This window comes from Peromyscus leucopus, chromosome X (assembly GCF_004664715.2).
Source record: "Peromyscus leucopus breed LL Stock chromosome X, UCI_PerLeu_2.1, whole genome shotgun sequence".
Taxonomy (NCBI): domain Eukaryota; kingdom Metazoa; phylum Chordata; class Mammalia; order Rodentia; family Cricetidae; genus Peromyscus; species Peromyscus leucopus.
Genome location: NC_051083.1, coordinates 103,667,449 through 103,690,188, shown reverse-complemented (window position 1 = coordinate 103,690,188; position 22,740 = coordinate 103,667,449). Strand labels below are relative to the sequence as shown.

The following is a 22,740-nucleotide window of genomic DNA, read 5'->3' as shown; positions in this document are numbered from 1 at the left end:
CTAGCTGGCCACGAACTCTCTGTGTGAATCAGGATGGCCTTGAACTCACAGAGTTCTGCCTGCCTCTGCCTCTAGAGTGCTGGGAATAAAGGCATGCACCACCATGCACTGGACTTAGATTTTATATTTGATCCAGAATACAACTTGTTGAGCTTTTTATTGGGATTATATTTAATATACAGATCTAGTCAGAAAGAACATATTGAGCCTTCTTATGAATCTACTGCAATACTTAGTTCTAGAATATTTTTCATCAGAGTTTTGTAGTTTCTTTTATAATATCTTATGTATACTTGTTAGATTTCTACCTAAGAATTTCATGGATTTGGTGCTAATGTAAATGCATCGTGCTGTTTTATTATTGTCATTGTTGGGGGAAGGGAGTAGTTAAGACAGGGTCTCATTTGGTCAAGATGGACTCAGAGTAGTAGCAGTCCCTGTACCTCTATTTCCTGAGTGCTGGGATTGCAGCGTGAGCCACCATACCTGGGTTGGCCCCATGTTTTAAATCTCTAATTCAGCTTGTTTGCTACTGGCATATAGGCATGCCATTGGCTCTTTTGGTTAATCTTACATCCTACAACCCTACTATAATGGCTTATTAGATTCAAGAGCTATAAGATACTATTTTAATTCTACTCATAGTATATTTTTCCCTCTATCAGTTGGATCTAAGTCTAGCAATGCTAACACCATTTCACAGTTCAAATCTGTGTTTTGCTCCATCTGTATTAAATTTTTCTCTTTTGTCCTCTAAGGTGGTGTGAGGACACCATGACAGTCACAGTGGTTTATGATAACTCTGAGGCAACAGAGCTCTGTGCTGCTCAGCACCTCTACCTCAAGCCCATAGCAAAATTAATGATCAACGTATTGCTCCCAGAATGTATAGAACCCGTGAGGCCCTTCTCTAACTGGGAAGTTCTTGACCAACTGAAAAGTCTGATTTGCCCTGACCAGTTTACCACAGTGAGACTCTCCAAGAGTACAAAAGACTTCATCCGATTTGAGGGTGAGGCTGAAACCCGAAGTTTGGTTCAGATCCTGAAAGCGAAGCTACATGGGAAGATCATCAAGCTAAATGGCTTGAAAACTGACTTAAAAGTAGTGGCTACCGATGCCCAGGGAGAGTGGGAACACTTCCCCAAAGAGAAAGAGGCCTCGGTGGTTGCGGGAGCTGAAGAACAAGATCATGATAAGAGCCCAGATTCCATCTATTTTGAAGGCTTGCCCTGTAAGTGGTTTGCACCAAAAGGTTCCAGTGGAGAGAAGCCCTGTGAAGAGATCCTTCGAGTAGTCTTTGAGAGTTTTGGGAAGATCAAGAATGTGGATATCCCCATGCTTGACCCCTACAGAGAAGTGATGACAGGTGGGAGCTTTGGGGGTTTTAACTTCGGCTTGCAAACATTTGAAGCCTTTATCCAATACCAGGAGTCAACTGACTTTATCAGAGCCATGGAATCCCTTCGAGGAATGAAGCTGATGCTTAAAGGAGACGATGGCAAAGCTCTGGCGTGTAACATTAAGGTAAGCAGGGTCCAGACTTCAGTTTCCATTGTTCCAGTGAGCCTGAGCCTGAGTTGGAAAGAAGCATCGAAATTAAATGTCTTTACATTCCACTAGGGTCGGATTAGTTGGTGCTGCAGAGATGCATGCTATCATTTATACATGCATGTTTAGGAAGAAAAACCATCTTAATGTGAACACCCAATCTTCTGAAATCAGGTAGCCCACTTGCTGGGATTTTCAAGTGATGGTTCATATCACGTGGGTCTCTGCCCAAGCTTTGGGAGGGCATTATTCATGCCTCCCACAGGACTATTTCATATGCTTATTATACTTGACAAGTTGCTGTGAGAGAGAGTTATGAAGTCTGAAACCACAAGGCGAGCAATTCTCTCCCTCCTCATCCGCTTGGACCAAAATCCTAAAGGCCTGTGTGCTTTGCTTTCAAAAGCAGCCTGTCTATCTAGACATGTCACTTCAGTGATGTCTGGGATTGCTCTGGTCATCTTCCTAGTTTATTTGCGTTCATCAAGATTTATTTCAAGGCCTGGAAACATTTAGACTTATCAAAATGGAACTGGTGTAATTTTTTATAATATATAAGCACATTATAAAATCTGAAAATGTACACAGTTAGCTAACACCTAAACAATATACTATTTTAAAAAACAATGGCTTTTTAGATTTCTACCTAAGATAACTTTGATTATTAAAACAGTGTTTTAGATATCAAAACACTGGAGCTGGAGAGATGTCTTCTCAGCACTTAAGAGCATTGGATGGATGCTCTTGCAGAGGACCCAGGACCCAGGTTTGGTCCCGAGCACCCACATGGTGGTTCACAAGCATCTGTAATACAGTTCCAGGGGATCTGAAGCTCTCTTATGGCCTCTGTGATTCCCAGGCGTACAGGTGGTGCACAGACATACATGCAAGCCAAATACTCATACACATAAAATAAAATAACCAAAAGTATCACATGCTAAATGAGAACATAGTTAAGAACAAACATAGAGCTGCTTTAGCCATTCTGGGTTTGAGTTCTAAATTTGTCACACAAAGCCACTAATAAGTGAGCCTTCTTTTAGATATGGGATTTATAACATTAAACACTTTTTTAAAGCTAGACATGGCAGTATATGTCTTTTATCTCAGCACTTATGATATGGAAGCAGGGGGATCAGGAATTCAAAAGCAACTTGGACTCTGTGGGACTTCAAGTCTCCAAGAAAGCAGTAGCTGGTACTGTGGGTGGAAGTGGGCTGGCGGAGTGCTTGCATCCACACAGCCTTAGGTTCCATGGAGAAATTTGGGTGGATTGTTGTACTTTTTTACTTATGATAATGCATTTTATTGCTTTTTCATTTCTTTTATATTTAAAACACATAGGTACAAAACCAAACATGTACATATATATATACACACACACACATATATATATATACATAGTCAAAGTTTATATTGTATTTATATATATAAATCCATCCAAATTTCTCCATGACTTCATTCCTGTTCTCTAAGTTTTAATGTTCTTCTACAGATTTTTTTTTTTTTTTTTTGGTTTTTCGAGACAGGGTTTCTCTGTGTAGCTTTGCGCCTTTCCTGGAACTCACTCTGTAGCCCAGGCTGGCCTCGAACTCACAGAGATCTGCCTGCCTCTGCCTCCCGAGTGCTGGAATTAAAGACGTGTGCCACCACCGCCCCTTCTACAGATTTTAAGTGCTTATTTCCATCAGTAATTATAATTTACTTATGCATCTCAGAAATGATTTTTTTTTTTTTTTGGTTTTTCGAGACAGGGTTTCTCTGTGTAGCTTTGCACCTTTTCCTGGAACTCACTTGGTAGCCCAGGCTGGCCTCGAACTCACAGAGATCCGCCTGGCTCTGCCTCCCGAGTGCTGGGATTAAAGGCATGTGCCACCACCGCCCGGCTAGAAATGATTTATAATATGATATCTTTAAAATGACCTTCTATACACTTCAACTCTACCCTCCCATTCTGCCTCTCCACCAGAAAATCTGTTGCTGAAATGAACAAGAATATAGGGAACTATCTGATGCATCCTAAACATCCCAAGATTTCTGCCTATATAAACCAAAGAACCCAATTGGCTAAAAGTTATAGTTAGTAGGAGGAAAAACACAAGATATTTAACTAAGCCTTTTTAATCTCAAGTGACACAATACTCTCTAGTTGAGCATTAAATTATATTGGGTATATACAGCCGGGACAGCTTAGGGCTGCTGGAACATATATTCGTATTAAAAAAACAACAACCTTCTAGTTGTTTCAGAATTTAATTGTTATTAATATTTTTAGGGGAGAACTAACTAACTTGTGTTAATAAGCAGGTACATATAAATGGATGGCTGTTTTCACTTACGCATTTATTTAATTTTAATTTATTTCTTTTGTTTTGAGACCAGCAGGCCTGAAACTCAAGCTTGCAGTCTTCCTGCTTGAGTCTCCTAAATGCTGGGTTTTCAGGCACGTGTCACCACGCCTGGCCCGTGTGCTCATTTAAGTCCTGCTGAACGTAAGAGTGCAGTGAGGCACACACTTAATCACGATTCCTATTGTGATCGAATAGAAGGGTATAGACGCATTTTCTTAAATGTGCAGTTGCAGGTTATTCCTAATGGGAAAAACTGACAGTCCTTTCAAGCTAGAATGAACCAAAGAGAAAAACAGTATTGAAGGAAAAGAATATCTACTGTTTTGAAAAGGAAAAAGGTGTATTATAAAACACAAAAACAAGATCTGCAGAGCAGAAAAACACCTGTCTTTAACAAACACACAAAAACCCCTGATAGGCAGAGGGAATCTAGGCCACTTGGAATTGAGGACGCACCACACAGACACAGAGACAATACAGTGAACTGCCCTCACAGGGGAAATCAGGAAAGCAAAATTCACAAAAGTCCTCTTACCTGTAATTATATATTAATGCACAAGATAGCAAAAATTACAGTCTTGTGTTTTCCTTCTTGGGCTTAGAATGAATTATTAAACTGCTGTTAATACATTTACTTTTCAGGCTTCCTCTGGTTAGCAGTGTATGCTGTACAAGTACATTTACACTCATATTTCACCATAATAATTTTGGTTCTTGTCTCAAATCATTGACATACTTTTGGTATATATCATCTTATTTTCATTATAATGCACTTACTATATTTCTAGTGATTCATTTTAGTTAACTTATCACATTAAACACATCTTAATTTTAAATGAATATTTTAGTAGTATAGTAGGATGCATTGAACTTAGCAACTGAAGCACAGTAGAGTAACTACATCGTATTGTTTAATTCACAGCTATAGAAAAATGTTTGCCTTTTAAAATACAATCAAGATGAGACTACATAGTTTATGAACAGCGAAATACTAGGAAACAGTGGATGAAGAAGTAAGGTCATTTTTCATCCATGGCCATTCATAATTTTGTTTTTAGAAACCTGGAAGAAGTGTTCGTCTTTGAGTAGTAAATATTCTGGTATATCTAGTCATTTAGTTGTTTCTTCAATCTCTTGAGTTACCGAAATAAGTGATGCTAAAGAACCAAAGTTCTTTTCTGGGCCGAGGTAGGCAACAATGACCACGTTGAGGATTTCCTCATAAAAGTCCTCTTTGAAGGTATGCATGATATGTGCTTCTATGGATTTTGTCACAGTCTTGCGCTATGGGTTCCAGCCTCGTATTCATCACCATCTTATGAGCATTCCCACTTCCAACATCAGAGAAATGATCATAAACTGGAAATCTGTTCTGGAAAAATTAGCTGTGGCAACACCCAGCTGCTTGGAGCTACAGCAGAAGCCTTGCATCACTTGGCCCAGGCAGAAGTACAGCAGCCTTTAGGCGTTCAGCAGGTTTCCAGCAGGTTTATTGTGAACCATTGCTGGGAACATGGGCTGTGGCCTGATGCATACATCCCATGGAACCAATAAGCTCAGTCCCCTGGACCAGCTTGGGTACTCAAGCAAGAACTCTGCATTTCCGGGTTGGTTGTACACTAGCAGGATTGCACCAGCAGCACAGGCATCAGCTCATGCTGACCCGAGTAGCTGTCTCTAGGAGGCACATCGATTATCAATCATCCTGAAGCCCCAACTCAGCAATGGAAAAGTCGCAGCTAAATTCTTCTCTAAACCAGTCTTTGGCATGAATTTGCACTTTCAGTTTCTAGTGCATGTGTGTGTGTGTATGTGTGTAGCTACTTGTGTTAAAGGAACCATGGCTGGAAATGTATTGTTTCATGCATATCTACTTATTTATTTTTTGCAGCACTGGGAATACAACCCAGGATTTTGCTAATGCCAAGCAAGTACTCTACCACTGGGCTACATCTCTAGTCCCCTTGTGTACATTTCAATGACTAGTTCTCCTTCTCTTTATTTTTTTTTATTATTTATGGTGGGCATCAAACTAGAGACTTCCTATATACTGACGAGTTAACAGAACATCTGCCTCTGTTCTAGTCTATAAGCATGTCTATTTATCTCGCTTATTACATTTCAAGATATGAAATGTAGTTTGATAATCTGATTTTTCATTAGGTTAGTTTTCTTGTCTCTTTCTGCCTACCCCATCCCTTGCCATGTTCATTATTTTTATCTCTGCTATCTTAAAAAACAACAACACATCAATCTAGTTGATTTTTATGGCTTACTAGAGGTAATATATTTCTGACCTGTCCCTAGACAGCCCTGTGATGCTACCCATGGTCATATGTAAAGTAAGTTCCTGCACAAAAAAATTTAAGACATGAAAGTAGGCAGGGCACTAGTTGGGGAGGAAGTGGTGTTTGTTGGAGTGGGAGGGTAATAAGAGAGCAAAGAGTGACTATGTTCACAATACAGTACAAATATGTATGACATTGTCAAAAAATAAATTAAAAAATAATGAGAAATACTGCTATACAGTTAAGCTTAATTGTATAAAATTAAGATGGTAATTTGATCTACCATTTCAAAGGTTTGCCAAAGAACATCCTAGTGCCTCCAAGTTCTGTTCAGCTCCTGGCCCATAAGCAGTAGTGCAGTGTGGCTGGGATTCAAAGGGCATTTTGAATTCCTTGGTTTTGACTTGCTGTGTGCCGTCTTAGCTTCCTCTCTCTCATCTGGGACCCATCCAGTCTACTGACAAGTCTTTCTAAGAAATCTTTCATCTCTTTTGGGGGCAGGTTATGTTTGATACAACCCAGCATTTCAGTGAAGGAGCTATACAGAGGAGGAATCAGGAAAGGCTAAAATTACAAGAGCTGGAGGAAGAAAGGAAAAAAGAAAAGAAGAGAGAAGAGGAAGTAGCTGAAAGGTAAGTAGACTGATTTTTAACAATGAAGAGGTTTTTCCTTTTGACTTTTGGATTACTTCATTTTGGTGAATAGCTAGATTTGATAGATAACATGGAGGCAAGGGCAGGCTTTGGCACAAATGGAAAACTCCATCAAAGACAGTCTTGGAAAGTGCAGGCAATAAAATAGATGAAAACAAGAAACCAGAAAGGCATGCCCAGAATCAAGAACAAGTAATAAGGGATAATGAGACTAGCCAGATTAAGAAGTCTGGGGGAAAGAGATTTTAAGAGAGACCGAGGAACTTCAGTGCTGGGGTTTGAACCTAGGGCCTTGTACTTGATAGGCAAGCATCTCACCTGTATGTTTATGGGCTATAGTCAGATCCAAAAGTTTGTAGTGATAATCCTAACATATTGAGTTAGAAATTTTATTACTTTACCAATATTATCTAACCTACCAATTTAAAATAAAAAAAAGTAGTTCTGGTAAAGCTTTCTTTTTCTAAAATGACCAAGAATCAAAGTAACCCAGAATCATAGACTTGTTGGGATCATTTTTTCTTGTTGGCCAGAATTCTTACTGTGAATTTGAGGTACTTCTATTTTGTTTCTTCAATCTTAACATTAGCTACCCATCTTGGAGCTTGAGCCTAGCTGAATATTTGCCTAGTTAGACCATTGCCAAACATTTGCCAAGAAAGGACAGATACCAGCTTTATAGGGCTCTGAGAACCATTTTTTAACCTTCTGGCCCCTCCTATTTTATGTAAATCATACCATTTAAAAAAATTAAGGACATCGTTGAAAGGATGACAAACAGCGCTGGTGGTGGCGCTGGTTACCGCATGGAAAGGTCATGGTCACAACAGAACCCAGTGTTAGTTTTTAGAGCTTTATTAGGAAGGAAAGGGGGGAGGAGAAAGAGGAGAGCCAGGCCTGGGGAGAGAGAAAGATGGGAGGGTGGAGGAGAGAGCAGAGCAGAGAGAGAGCATGGGGTCTGCATCCAGCTTTTAAGGTGCAGGTTTCATGACCATGCCATGTGTACGTAGTCGCCAATACCTGCTGATGACGTAAGACACAAGACCCTGAACTGCACATATGTAGGACTGAGGGCAGAATCCCAACATTCCAGACTTTTTGCTTATTATAAAAAGTGAGTGAATAGGAATAGGGGCATTGTTTCTCCCAGAAAAACTTGGTGGGCATCAGTTGGCTCTTAGTGCGTTGGGAAGGGGGCTTCTGAGGTAGACAGGTGTTCCGCTGCCCTGGAGCCATCCATACCTTTTGGCTTAGCACTCTGGCCGCTTTTGTGTCTGACAGGATGCTGGTGAGACAGAGAAAGCCTGAAGTAGATCTGACCTCTCCAGATGGATTTAAGCTGGTTTCTGGAGCTTGGGAGAAATTTTGAACATGTTAAGAAGCAGCCATGAGAAAATTAGTGACCATTGTAGTGTTTAATACTCTGCTTATATTGGTTAATGTTAATTAGAGAGACAGAGAGATTAGAACATGTTTTTAAGCTTTATCAGAGACAGATTATTATTTTTTTTAATTTTATTTTATTTTACAATACCATTCAGTTCTACATATCAGCCACGGGTTCCCCTATTCTCCCCCCTCCCACCCCCTCCCCTTACCCCCAGCTTACCCCCCTTCCCACCTCCTCCAGGGGAGACAGATTATTTTAAGGAACCTCTTTCCTTTACTAGTTCAGCATCCAGGAGACACAGGTGATCAATTGTTGAGAGCATTTAACAGTAATAGGTGGTTATATTAAAGTCAGTTTTTGTAGAGCCCAGACACTCTTGGGTCTGGGAGTATAAATACCTTTTAGCTGTTACAGTTTCTTACTTGATGCTCTCTAGACTCCAGTTTTGTGGTGATCCTGTGGCCATTAGCTGAGCAGTTAATTAGAAGAGGGAACTGGGAAGAGAAAAGTTTGTGGGGTGAGAACTCACTTTTTTTTTTTTTTTTTTTTGGTTTTTCGAGACAGGGTTTCTCTGTGTAGCTTTGCGCCTTTCCTGGAGCTCACTCTATAGACCAGGCTGGCCTCGAACTCATAGAGATCCGCCTGGCTCTGCCTCCCGAGTGCTGGGACTAAAGGCGTGCGCCACCAACGCCCGGCTGAGAACTCATTTTTTTTTTAAAGAAACCTTTTATTTTCTTTTTAGATTTATTTATTTTTATTTTATGTGTATTGGTGTTTTTTTTAATATTTATTTATTATTTATATAGAAGAGGGTGCCAGATCTCATTACAGATGGTTGTGAGCCACCATGTGGGTGCTGGGAATTGAACTCAGGACCTCTGGAAGATCAGTTAGTGCTCTTAACCTCTGAGCCATCTCTCCAGCCCGAGAACTCATTTTTTAGAATCAGGGATAGGGCAGAGATCAAGGCCCTGTATTGGTTTAAATATTAAGGCCACTCCACGTAGTTAAAAGGGAGGTTTATTTTGTGGGGTAACTTAAAGTGAAGGGATAGGTAACAGGGTCTGGGAAAGGTGAAGCACAGTCCAGCGGTGTTCTCTGGAGAACTCTGCTCAGCCTACCTCCAGTGTCCAGGATCCAGGAACCAAGAGAGCTGGCCTATCCAGATCTCAGGTCTTCAGGGTCCTCTCTCGGCTCTGCCTTTTAGTTCCCAAAGCCTCAATGGGGGTGGCACTTCCAGGTCAAAGCTGGAATGGCTACCCACTACAGCCCTGTCTGTGTGCATGAGGAGGAGAAGCACTTCTGACAGGTCTGGAGTGAGGCACGTGGAGGAGGCAACGAAATAAAAGCTCCTACCTTAGCGGGAAAATCTTTTCCCATTAGGTAACTCTGAAAGTGCAATTAAGTCTGGGGGTGTTGGTAAGGTTGCCCTCCCTGCCCCAACAATAGGGAAACAATGAGAGGTGAGACCCCAAAACTCCCAGGACCAGGTTAGTGGCTCTGGTGTACAGAAGAAAGGAAACGGATCGCTTCCCTGCTGCATTCTGGGTTCCCTGCAAACGAGCCTGTGGCCAAGCCTAGGTCTGCTGGAGGTCTTTGTTTGTCCCCCTGCCTCTTGGTGCCTGGGTGCAGTCAGCTGACCAGTTGTCTTTCTAGGTGGCACTCTGAACAAGGCTCAACTGATGGCCTGGCAGGGCACGCACTAGTCCACGTGACCCCCCCCCCCCACACACACACTTAAAACAGGGACCCAGAGGCTTTTGGGAGTCAGCATGTGCCAGCACTTGGCAATTCTGTTTTCGGGCTTTTTTCATCTCCCCTCTGGTACACCTTAGATGCCACAGCTGAAACTTCCACCTGTGGAGTCCGGAGCTTTGCTCTCCAGATGCTTAAGTTTTAGCCCTATGTTGGGGAGCTCTGGGAGACAAGAGATGGATTTTACTCTGTGTCTTGAATGTATTTTTCCTTGATGTCTGTTGGCTTGAGGATAGCTTTAGAAAGACCTGCCGGGAGGCAGGCTATAAAGTGATCTCTGGCTAAAGAGCCATCCTGATTACTGTAAGCATATTTGCAAATATCTTAGCCTGCTTTCAGACCCACCCATCTGTGCTTCTCAGGGCAGCTTGAGAATGAATGGGTGGAGTTAAGGTGAGTTAAAGTGAGAGACAGGGTTGGGCAGAAGCGGCCCAACCAATACTGGAGAGTGGAGAGCAGAGAGTGGAAGTCAGATAGACAGTAGTGGTTGCACATGGCAGAGAAAGAAATGGAGAAGGAGAAAGGTTCAGAGCTTTGGTAGAAAGCTTGGGGATAAGGTAACACTTTTCATTTGCCCATTCGATGGCAGAAGTTAGATAATTCCTGTGAAATATTGAGGTTGAAACAGCCAAATTTACTGGTATCTGGGAATATTTAAGGCATTTGTCAGAGGAGGAATGGAACCACGAGAAGGAAGCCCCTGCCTCATGGTCGCAGTGCTGAGAAAGAAAAATAAAAAATTAAAATAACAAACGGGATCCCAGGCTCCTATTTCAAGCATCCTTGAGAATAGGCAGTCTATAGACCAGCATTAACAGCACAAATTACCCAATCATCATCATAAAAAGGGTAAGGGCTGGGGCATACATACCGGAGGACCCCCGGGGGGCCCAGACAATATCCAATACTTTGTCAAGATTAAATGTGTCATGGTATGCAGCCGAGGTTCAGTGCAAAGAATATAGCTCAGGTTGCAGTCGTGGGAAACAGTGGGGGACTCACCAATCTTGGTGGCACATGTGGCATGCAGGTCCAGAGGCTGGGAAAATGAAAAAAATCGGATTCGGATCAGGCAGTCGCAGGTCATCGGTATAGGTTCCCAACAATAATCAGCCCCAGACACTGAGTGAGTGGAATTTCCTATCTGAGTCACAATACCAATGAAAGGATGATAAACAGCACTGGTGGTGGCGCTAGTTACTGCATGGAAAGGTCACGATCATGACAGAACCCAGGGTTAGTTTTTAGAGCTTTATTAGGAGGGAAGGGGAGGGAGGGGAAAGAGGAAATACAGGCCTGGGGAGAGAGAAAGATGGTGGGGCAGGGGAGAGAGGAGAGAGGAGAGAGGAGAGAGGAGAGAGGAGAGAGGAGAGAGGAGAGAGGAGAGAGGAGAGAGAGAGAGAGAGAGAGAGAGAGAGAGAGAGAGAGAGAGAGAGAGAGAGAGAGAGAGAGAGAGCGAGCGAGCAGAGAGAGAGTGTGGGGTCTGCATCAGGCTTTCAAGGTGCAGGTTGCATGACCATGCCTCACATATGTAGTCACCAGTACCCACTGATGATGTAAGACACAGGATCCTGAACTGCGCATGTGCAGGAGTGAGGGCAGAATCCCAACAACCATTCTACATGTCCCTCATGTTTTTGGCTGGTCAAATCCAGGAAATTTGGCCAGAGCTTCAGCCACTTCAAGATATTATTCTTTTTGTTTGTTTTTGTTTTGTTTTGTTTTTGAGACAGGGTTTCTCTGTGTAGGTTTTTTTTTCTGGTACCTGTCCTGTATCTCTCTCTCTCTCTCTCTCTCTCTCTCTCTCTCTCTATATATATATATATATATATATATATATATATATATATATATATATATATATATATATATATATATATATATATATACCAGGCTGTCTTCAAACTCACAGAGATCTGCCTGGCTCTGCCTCCCAAGTGCTGGGATTAAAGGCATGTGCCACCACCACCCAGCAAGATACTATTCTTTCTCAAATTCCAAGCCACACATCCTATTTAGACAAATAATCCTTTGTCCTTTGGCTAAATCCTGATCCATGTAGTTGCTCTTCATTTCCTCCCACATTTTCATGAGGGTTTAACTGAATTTATAGGGTTCCTTTTAGTCTCTGTATCTTTTCTAGCATTTATTTGTTTTCTTTATAACATCTATTCTGACAGAGGTAAAACGGAATCTTAGTGTAGTTTTAAGATGCATTTTAATTTTTTTATTTGACTACATGTATTTATATGTACTATGTGCGTGCCTAGTACCTGTAGAGACCATAGAGGATGTCAGGTCTTCTTGAGCTGCAGTTACAGACCCTTGTGAGCTGCCATATGGGTATGAGGAACTGAACCTGGATCCTCTGCAAGAGCAGCCAGTACTCTTAATTGTTGAGCTGTTTATCCGATTCTTAGTGTATTTCTGATTTGAATGATGATGGCTATTAGACATTGTTTCATATCGCTATTTTCTATTTGTTCTCGTTTTGGGAACTGTCTAATTCATTTGTTCACTTATTAATTGGATAATTTGATTTTTGATGGCTAACTTTAAAAGTTCTTTATATATTCTACATATTAACTCCTTCAGATACATAGCTGGAAAAGCTTTTCTTCTATTCTCCAGGCTCTCTTACAATCAAGAAGAAATATATATATAAATTTAGAGTAAAAAGAGCAAAAAGTTAGATTTTTTTTTAAAATGAAGGGACTGGAGAGATGACTGAGTGGTTCTAGAGCACTGTCTCCTTTTCCAGATGTTCTAGGTTTAATTCCCAGGTCCCATGTGGCAGCTCATACCTGTCTATAACTCCAGTTCCAGGGAATATGACGCCTTTTCTGGCCTTGAAAGGCACCAGGCATACACATGGTACACAGACATACATGCAGACAAAACATTCATCTACATTAATTAAATGAGTAAAAATAGTGGTAACCTCTTAGAGCAGCTTCTTCCTGGGTCCTCTTATATCAGAGTTGAAGTCTCCTATCTTCATACTGTTACAAGCAGGGGTTGAGCACACACCTGTCAAGGCCAGATGTTCATTGGATCTGCATTCACTTTAGGGGTTTCCCCCTTTTGCATTGCCACAAAGGGTGGGGCCCACCCACCACTATGTTCTTCCCAGTCTGAGCCGTGTCCTGCCTGAACTTCTCAGCGTGGCATGTCAGTCTCAAATGGTAGGCCTCCACTCAAGATGACACTTGACTGTAGCCTTCCAAAGGATGGGGCGTGGCAGATCTATCTTCCAGGAGGATTCACTGTCACACTAAATCCTCCACCTGGATTTAAGGCTCGTGAGAACTGTAGCCTTCTCATGTGGCTGTGACTGCCTTCCCTTTTTTTTTTTTATCAGAGCTTGCTGTGTCTGAGACTCCAGGGAGCTGGGTGGACTGGTTTCGTCCATTGTTTGTTTTTCTGGGCTTTTCAGCTGTCCTAGTTTTGTGATTTCAGACCATATCCCTTTTTCTGCCTTCAGAAGAGAATCTGCTGTTCATCTTCTTGCCTCTTCGCCTTCACAGCATTACAGGAAAGGGCCAAAGCTCTCTTTCCTCTCCTTTCTTCCTCCCTTCCTTCCATCCACCCATCCTTCCTTCCTTCCTTGTTTCTAAGGTATCCTTTACACATTTGTATTTTACCGAGAAAATTGTGTCTTTTCCTTTGACTGATGTTTTATGGATTTTAGGGGGCATATGTTTTATTTTTTTATGTGTGTGTGTGTGTGTGTGTGTGTGTGTGTGTGTGTGTGTGTATGTGTGCGTGCATGTGCCAGAGGACCTCAGGTGTCACTCCTCTGATGTTGTCCATCTGTTTTTTTGAGAAAGAACCTTGTGTACAAGCAGGTCCTTGTACATATAAGGCAATCACATTACTGATTGAGCTCTCTCCCTAGCCCCTGGTTATTATTATGTTACTATGAACTGTCAGTCATAGGTCCCAAGGTTACCTACCAGTCATAGGTTTCTAGAAACCTAACAGATTCATTCTCCAGGGTGGGGGGATGGGAGGGAGACCACGTGGCTAATAATTATTGCTTGAACGAATGATGAATCTTAATTTTTGTCCAGAAAAAGAAAAGACGAAGTAAGAAAAGCTCAAGAGAAGAGAAAGAAGGCCAGGGACAGGAGGCGAGCTCTCAAGGAAAGAGACCGACACCGGCAAAGAAAGGAGAAGGTGAAAGCCAAGGCTGAGGCTCCTCAGGAGCTGGATTCTTCAGAGGAGTGGGAGGAGAGGAAGTACTTGCTGGCTCAGAGGCGTGTTGAGGCCCTGCGTTTGCTCCGGGTACTCCTGAAGAAAATTGCAGTAAGGCTGTTTCCTAATTATTCTCTTCAGTTTTAGTAGGTACTAGTCTTTCTGAGCCCCGACCTTTGGCTTTAAGAACTGTGTGGCAGACTTGTGGCATTCATAGGGGTTTCCTTTAAATCAATGGCTCCCACATAACCCCCGCCATGGATTTCCAGAACCAGTCTCTAAAACAGTGCTGACTCAACTGTGCCCTCAGCTCATGCTTCTAAACTTCAGGATGGCATTCAGAACACTTTCGCTACTTCATCTTCTTTTCTGAGTTCCTACTGGATACGATGGGGAAATGGCAGGGGGAATCAAAGGGTGGGCATGGTGTGGGTGTTAGATCTGTGGCCTTCTAGTAACTGTATTCATCCATCCATCTGTAACAGGTTTGGGTGAAAAGGGAGAAGGACCTCGAGCCTTGTCAGGCTCATATTAGCCTTGTCCTCAACTATCTGGTAAGGAATTTTTTTAACTCACAGATTACCTTCTTCACAGATTTTCATTTCTCTAAGACAGTTCTCTCCCTTTATGGGCTCCTAGAGATACCTAGAATCACAGATACCTTGGAATAAAAGCCAGAGAAGTTTTGGAAGTGTTTGTTTAGAAGTCCATATGCAGTGTTTTTAAATAGGAAGGATGGCAGCTGTTGCTGTTCTATCAAGTGAATTTTATGTCTATTTGCCATGTTGATCTCCTGCTTGTTACTATAGATAGCTAAACTTAGTGAAAGCAGGATCAGAAAAAAATAATCTCACACTTGGATTATTGGTAGCAAGCCCAGCTAGATTGGATTTTAGTTTATCTTAATGACATCCAAGTGGGACTCTTTTTGTAGAATCCACCTCTCTAAATGGGTATAGAAGCTAATTCTAGAACCCATTAATACTTACACTGATTACAGGTTAATAGGGGGTGCTGTGACCTAGCGTGTGACAGCAAAGCTTCCTGGGGATAGGGATGAGGCACCGTTGTTCCCCTACTCCTCAGCTCTGCAGAACACATTGCATCAGACTTGACCACAGGCAAATCTGTGGGCACAGCTGTAGTTTCTACTTGCTGTTTTGCTTTGCTTTTCTGCCTTTGTGAGGTGCAAGTGTTATACTACTAAACTGTATCTCTGGTCCCCTGTCTTCCATCTTAATGAGGCAGGCCAGGTGGCTCAACTCTGAAACATCCTCAACTTGCCACCCATAGAAAAAAGATTGGAATACGAAATGGAGGACAGTTTATTATTTCTATGGACCTTGCTGGACACATTTCACCCATGTGTCTTTTCTTGTGCTAGAGTTTCCTATGAGGGCTACAGAGAATCCCTTATTCTTCTTTGTTTCTCTAGCACCTATTGTAAAACCTAAAACAGTCAGGATTTTTAGTATTAAGAAATTTTCTATTCATTTTACATACCAACCACAGATCTGCCCCCCTCCTCCCGTCCCCCAGCCTTTGCCTGCCAACCCACCTCCTCCAAGTCAAGGTCTCCCCTGGGGAGTCAGCAGAGCTTGGCACATTCATTTGAGGCAGGTCCAAGCCCCTCCTCCCTGCACCAAGGCTGCACAAGGTGTCATACCCTAGGCACTGGGCTCCAAAAAGCTCGCTTATGCACCAAGGACAGATCCTGATTCCCCCTGCCTGCCCCCCAAAAAACAGTTCAAGCTAAACAACTGTCTTGCATATCCAAAGGGCCTTGTCTAGTCCTATGGGGGCTCCACAGCTATTGGTCCACAATTTATGCATTTCCGCTAGTGTGGCTGGTCGTCTCTGTATGTTTTCCCATCATGATCTTGATGTCCCTTGCTTATAGAATCCCTCCTCTCTCTCATCAGTTGGACTCCTGGAGCTCGGCCTGGTGCCTGGGCATGGATCTCTGTATCTGCTTCATCATTAACAGAATGAAGGCTCTATTATGATAGTTAGGGTATTCACTAGTCTGATTACTGGAGTAGGCCAGTAATCAGGCACCCTCTCCACTATTGCTAGTAGTCTAAGCTGGGGTCATCCTTGTGGATTCCTGGGAACTTCCCTAGCACCCTGTTTCTTCCTATTCCCATGATATCTTCATTTATCATGGTATCTCTTTCCTTGCTCTCCCACTCTGTCCCTGTTTTAGCTCGACCATCCCATTTCCTTATGTTCTCATCCCTCATTCTTCGCCATCCATTACCCTCCCCACTCCCAGCTTACTCATGGAGATCTCATCTATTTCCCCTTTGCTGGGCTATCCATGCATCCCTCTTAGTGTCCTCCTTGTTAGCTAGCTTCTCTGGGGCTGTGGATTGTAGGCTGGTTATCCTTTGCTTTATGTCTAGTATGAGTGAGTACATACCATGTTTGTCCTTCTGAGTCTGGGTTAAAAAGAGCAAGGTATTTAAATGCCATGCCATAAGAATGGTCACAGATTTAGTAAAAACAGCTCATATTAGATCAAGACATTTAATTTAGTGCTGGTATTATTCCTAATTTGGACTTAGTCTGGGTTTCTTTAGAGCAATACCAGCTCAGTTCTTGGACAATTTCAATCTCTTTGTGTTGAATTTTTGTTTACATTTATTTATTTTGTGTGTGAGTGTGGAGGGGCAGCATGCCACAGTGTGAATGTGGGTGGAGATCAGAGGACAACTTCAGAGAACTGAAGTCAGTTTTCTTCCCTCTCACTGTGGGTCTCTGAGTTGGAACTCAGGTCGTCAGGCTTAGCAGCAGGCACCTTTACCTGTTGAGCCATCTTGCCGCTCTGTTTGGGTTTTCAGGAGAGATCATTAAATCTTTTTTCTTTCAAGGGATCCACACAGTGTAACCCACAGGAGGTTGATGTTATGAAGCCTGAAGCTCATCACGCCCCGGGGACTGCATTGAAAGCTCCAGAGGAAGGAGAATTAAACACTGTGCATCTTCTGGATCAGGAAGAAAGGCCAAGTTATCAGGTTCCCAAGTCCAACAGGAAACAAAAACAAAAAGCAAAGAAAAGAACTAAGGCCCAGTTACGGAAATCTTCACATAGCCCCAGGATGAAACAAATAAGATACTCAACCAGAAAAGAGGAAACTGGGAAAGTGCTGACTGATGGGTGTGATCACAGTTCATTCTCTGACCAGAATTCCTTGCAGAGTACAAAGAATCCTGACCAATCCCTTGAAAAAGAAGACCACAGAAGTTCTAATGAATCACATTCTTCTAAACAAGTTGTGATAAACCATGGCAGGAAACAGAAGATCTATGAAACAGATGAATTTATTGACTATCTCTTAAACTATTATCAGACTCCAGACTATGCCCGATTCTGCTTCGAAGCAAGTCACCTACCAAGCACATGTCAGTGGCAGAGAGACGTCTACGCTAAGGGGGATGGGTTTCAGATTAACTTGAGAAAGCACAGGTGCCACTCAACTAGTCTGAGTGAAGTGGAGAGCCTGGAAGGGAAAGAACAGGATCAAGAGCAGCACTGGCCAAAGGTGTCTATGAAGGATCCTGAGAACAAGTCAGAAAAGACAGGGAAGGTCAATTATGCCAAAGAATTTACTAAGAATTTAAAAAACCATTGCAAGGACATCGCAAGTGAAACTGAAGATCACCTGTCCCCAACTGATGCAGAAAGCTGTCCCGGGGAAAAGATTCACAACCCCAGAGTCGAAGATTCTCAACACACAAGAGAAAGCCCAGTTTCCTCGTCAGTAAGGTCAGTAGACGTAGGTTTGCCATTGGCAGACTTCTTGGAGGAGATTAGTAGTGATTCTGAGTGCTTCAGTGAAACTCTTAGCGTAAACGAAGAGGAGGAAGAAAGGTCTGTGGCTGTTTATAGCAGCTCCCCCGAAAAAAGACCTCTTGGCACCGACAAAATCATGACTTGCAAGCAGAAATCTAGGCCAAGTCAGCACACCTGGTATTCAGAGTGCAAACGTGAGAGTGAGGAAGAATCCTCTAAACGCAAAGTCAGGGCACCAGGAGAAAGGTCCAAGTATGCACTGAGCTATTCATGGCTTGAGGATCAATACGATTCTGTTCGAGTTGACAAGAACACAAGCAAACCTAGAGAAAGAATAGCTCCCAAATCCATGTTTGAGGAAGGCTACTACCATGAGTCGAGTTCCAGTGATGAATTAGAGAGCATGGCAAGAAAGAGGAGGAGGGTCACCGGCGGTGCATTTGGCCAGAATGTGAAATACAGACCCTTTCATATGCCATTAATGCCACCAAAACGTGCTAGAGCTTTCTATTTGGGATACTTCTCCAGAAAAAGGCAGAATCCTTGGAAGTCAGAATATAACCAGGATGTCAGAAGGTTTAAAAGATATGAAAGTTCTGAAGATTACATGCTTGATTCTGGTAATTATTATGTCAGTCCTGATGACAACCAGGAGCACATTGAGTATGGAAGCTACTTGGGAGACAGCTACTCTGGCTCTTTGTATTTTAAAATGTTCTGACGGCCACTTTGATCAGGAACACCCTTATTTACAAGAAACAACTCACGAAAAGAAAAACTTCAAACCAAATATAGCTATGTTGTTAGCAACCACAGAGTAAGAACTAGAAGAGGGTCAAGTGCTAAAGCTTGTTCCTCTTGCCAAAGTTTCAAGTGTGGATCAAAATGACGGCAGGTATGCCAGCAAGCTTTGGAAATAGAAAGCCTGCAGGTTCTGAAGCTTGGTGAAACAATGTAATTGCAAAACTTCATGATCGGAGGACAGATTTTACTTCAAGCTTTAATTTGGTACTAGTAAAGGAGCAGACTAGCATTGAGAAGGCTGACTAACCTTCAGTGGCTCTTTTGCTATCATAACATCATGCATTATCTGTTTTCAAAGAGGACAGTGGTGGACAAATGGGCATCTTCTGATGTGTTCGTAGATTTGTTCAGAAGTACTATGTATGGTAACAAACTTTCCTGAATTTTATTTCATAACGATTCTAGATAAAGGAGAGATCCAGAGGCTAGAACCTATAATAGATTTCATGGCTTTAGAATTTCATGAATACCCACCCGAAGGAAATGAATATATTCACAGTACTCGAAGAAGAAGAAGAATCTAAAAGGGCTGATTGCCCTTTGATGGTAAATAGATGGGACCATTAGAATTTTCTTGTTTTATGAACCCCATATCTTTCCATACAAAAAATAAAGCACCAGGATAGAATTTATAAAATCAGGGGGATTTGCAAAAGGAAATATCAAAAAAATCCTGGAGCATCAATAATGGCACTTGGGAAGAAAAGTTTTGACAGTATTCTATTTCAGGCTATGTAATTCTTTATCTCAGGGTTGGGTGACATCAGTTTGTAAAAAGTCACTGAATATCCCCCAAACTGACTTTTATAAAACAGTAGCAAGTGCCTCCTCTGTCCTTAACAATGCCACGGAGTTAGGAAGAATTAAAAGAAAAGTCCATAGTTTTCTAGCTGTGGAAAAATTGTATGTGTGTAGAATTTGTAAACAATGTTAAATAAGCAATTTATCTTTTTGCTGACTCATTTTGGACTTCTTAAATACATTTTTAAATTGAGATATTTGTAGATTCCTGGAGACTTACCCCTAAGTGCAGTGCACGTTCTGTAGAAAGCTTGGCCGACTCTTTCTGCCTTACATTGGATTCAGGACCTCAGGGCAGTTGGTTGACCTTCATTTTCCCAGCAAAGCTATACCTGACCTGGCAATTGGTGAGTAGTGCAATTAGAGACTGCCTGCAACAGGAATAGTTGTTTGGAATCCACAGACGCAGTGAAGGGCAGCAATTTCATTTCAGTCTCCATTTGACATTCTGCAGGAACGCATCTGCTAATGGAGGCAGGCAGGATGCCAGTCAGTGGGGTTACTTACCACTGTGTGTCACATTGTGTGCCCATAAACTGCCACTTGAGCAGCCTTGTGTCTGAAGCGGTTACAAAATCTTATGATGTACCTGAAGTAAAAGCCACAGGTTGTTTCATTGATCTGCATATTCCTATTTGAAGAGAGGTATGTTCAACCACTTCAAAGTTCAGAAAGGAGTGTTACAGATCCACATGTATCACTAATATAAAAACAAGGGAAGAGTGTGCTGCCTCTCATGTTGAATCCCACTTTCAAGCCAGTGGTTGGTTTCACTGTTAAAACTAGGTTTGACTTGTCCAATCCAAAAGATTGCTCATGGGTTGAGAGTGCCTTTTTTTGTTTTGTTTTTGAGGACTAGCAATGACTTCATGACTATTCATGTTCAAAGTACTGTTGCCCAAAGTAGCCTTCGAAATTACAGCTCATGTTTTGTCAGACAGTTTTCTGGCAACATATTCTCCTCCAATAAAAATCTGCCAACCCCCACCATCGTTTTCCATTGACATGAAAAACATTATGGCTTTGTAATCGAAAACAGCTGATTGTTTTCAAACAAACCCCACTCAACTGCTTCCCTCATTGGATCATTTTTCTTGAGAGATTTTAGGCATTTTTGCTCAGTAAAAAAATAAAAATAAAAATAAAGTTGCAGAGTTCTGCAGCATGTGCAGAGTTTTCCCTGTGATAGATGTGGTGCTAGGTCATTTTGATGCAGCACTTTTGTTTGCTGAATGCTCTCCTGGGGCCGCTTTCACTGAACCCCCGAGTTTCGTATCTGTCTGTGGTAATGCATTGTAGATTGGTGTCAACCTCTTTTCGGTGTAGGCCTTACACAAGAAACGTAATCGCTAACTTTGTGCTTGTCATTCGGCGGCTTAGTAAAGAATGTAATGGGACAAACTGTTACGACTACTTTTCTTCTGGATATTGTTGTTAAGTTGTGAAAAGTATTTTCTCGTATCTTCTTTTTGTCTTATCAAACAAGGGCCTGAGTTGTTTTTAGTTAAATAGGGGTCTTCGTATGCTTTCCTTGTATGTGCTGCTAATCCTGTAAAGGAAAAGTCTGTAAATGTACTTTGTTCATTTGTTTGAATTTCTCAGGTAGAAAGCCATGTAACCTAGGTAATTTGAAAACACAACCAAATCAATGTGTTTTTGTTGCAAAACTGTTTAATGTGTTGATTTTAAAATAAATGGTGATTGATTCCACTTTGGGGAGAAGTTTCTATCTGTAGTATATGTTGCACTAATGTCGCTTTATTTGCTTATTTGCATTGTTAGAGAAATGCATATTTAGTTTTCATATATTAAAAAATAAAATTGTCAATAGTGACTATTGAGTGGCTAGATCAATGCACACCCATAACATTTCCAACCCATTTCAATATTTTAATTCTACCTCTCCTTTATGGTAGGAACTGACTCAGAGTTGATAGAACAAAAAACCAGTTTCTTTTTCATTTTGGATAAACTGAAATCATATTTAGACTCAAAATTATCCTCCTCTAGGTACATCTAAAATTATTTTTGAGAATTTCATACAGGTATGTAATGAAATATGTTCTAATCTGGCCCCCCACTTCTCTCCATCTCCCCTCGTTTTCCTCTCTAATTCACTCCCTTCCAATTTAAAGTTTTTGTTTTTTGAGAACTCACTAAGTCTAGTTAGTGCTGCCCATATGTGCATGGGCCACCCACTGGACTGTGGGAAACTTACCAGTGACCACACCCTCAAAGAATGATTCCCCCTTCCCAAGCAACTATCCACTGTTAATAGCTCCTCAGTATCGGGTGGGGCCTGGAGATCACCTCTACTATCTATACTGGGATTTTGACTGGCTTGACCTTGTGCAGGTAAGCAGAGCTGCTTGAGTGCATGGGGGAGTGATGGCCCATGGCATGTCCAGAAGACAGCATTTCCCAGCATTCTTCCCCATCCTTTGGCTCTTCGATTCTCTCTGCCTTCTCTTAAGTGATGACCCCAGAACCTTAGTGGTGATGGTGGGTGGGGTTAATATACATGTCCTGTTTAAGGATAAACACATAATACATCTTTTTAAGATAGTATCTTACGCTGGGCGGTGGTGGCACACGCCTTTAATCCCAGCACTTGGAAGGCAGAGGCAGGCGGATCTCTGTGAGTTCGAGGCCAGCCTGGGCTACCAAGTGAGTCCCAGGAAAGGCGCAAAAATACACAGAGAAACCCTGTCTCAAAAAACCAAAAAAAAAAAAAAAAGTGTCTTACTTGTAGCTCAGGCTGGCTTTGAAATCCTGATCCTCCTGCCTCAGTTTCCCAAGTGCTGGGAATACATGTGTATGTCACCATGTTTGGCATAGTATGTTTTATCAGTGCTGTTCAATGGTAGCACTGGATTCTAGAGAATTCCATTTCATCCCACTCCCTCAGTTGTGTGTGAAACTTAAAGTTTATAGATGTCCAAAAAGAAATGGATGTGGAATGGGGAGTCTAGTCCAAGGAGCTTAGGCCCATAATTTGTCTTTGATCATTCAAGAGTTAACTGTATTTGTACATAAAACAGCAAACTGCTTCAAAGTACTATATAATGAGAACAGACTGTACCTTTAACTCTGGGCACTGGAGCTGTAATGTTCCTTGTTAGGTTTCACAAGCTCTTTCTGAAACACTAAGGAC

The 22,740-nt window shown here is 41.9% G+C and overlaps 1 protein-coding gene and 1 pseudogene across 3 annotated transcripts in view; one reads left to right on the top strand and one right to left on the bottom strand.

Moving 5' to 3' along the window:
• The window catches only part of LOC114705414 (A-kinase anchor protein 17B), a 40,031-nt gene extending 18,611 nt beyond the window's left edge, over positions 1 to 21,420 (top strand). For 2 of the 3 annotated variants that reach the window (XM_028887299.2, XM_028887300.2), the window contains 5 exons: positions 759 to 1,527; positions 6,692 to 6,822; positions 14,062 to 14,296; positions 14,671 to 14,739; positions 17,059 to 21,420. In XM_028887299.2, the coding sequence (XP_028743132.1) occupies positions 775 to 1,527; positions 6,692 to 6,822; positions 14,062 to 14,296; positions 14,671 to 14,739; positions 17,059 to 18,702 (2,832 nt within the window). In that variant the 5' untranslated portion in view covers positions 759 to 774 and the 3' untranslated portion in view covers positions 18,703 to 21,420. The remainder of the gene's footprint in view (positions 1 to 758; positions 1,528 to 6,691; positions 6,823 to 14,061; positions 14,297 to 14,670; positions 14,740 to 17,058) is intronic. The other variant, XM_028887301.2, reaches the window with a different exon arrangement.
• LOC114705440 lies at positions 4,929 to 6,231 on the bottom strand (annotated as a pseudogene).
• Positions 21,421 to 22,740: the final 1,320 nt, after the last annotated feature.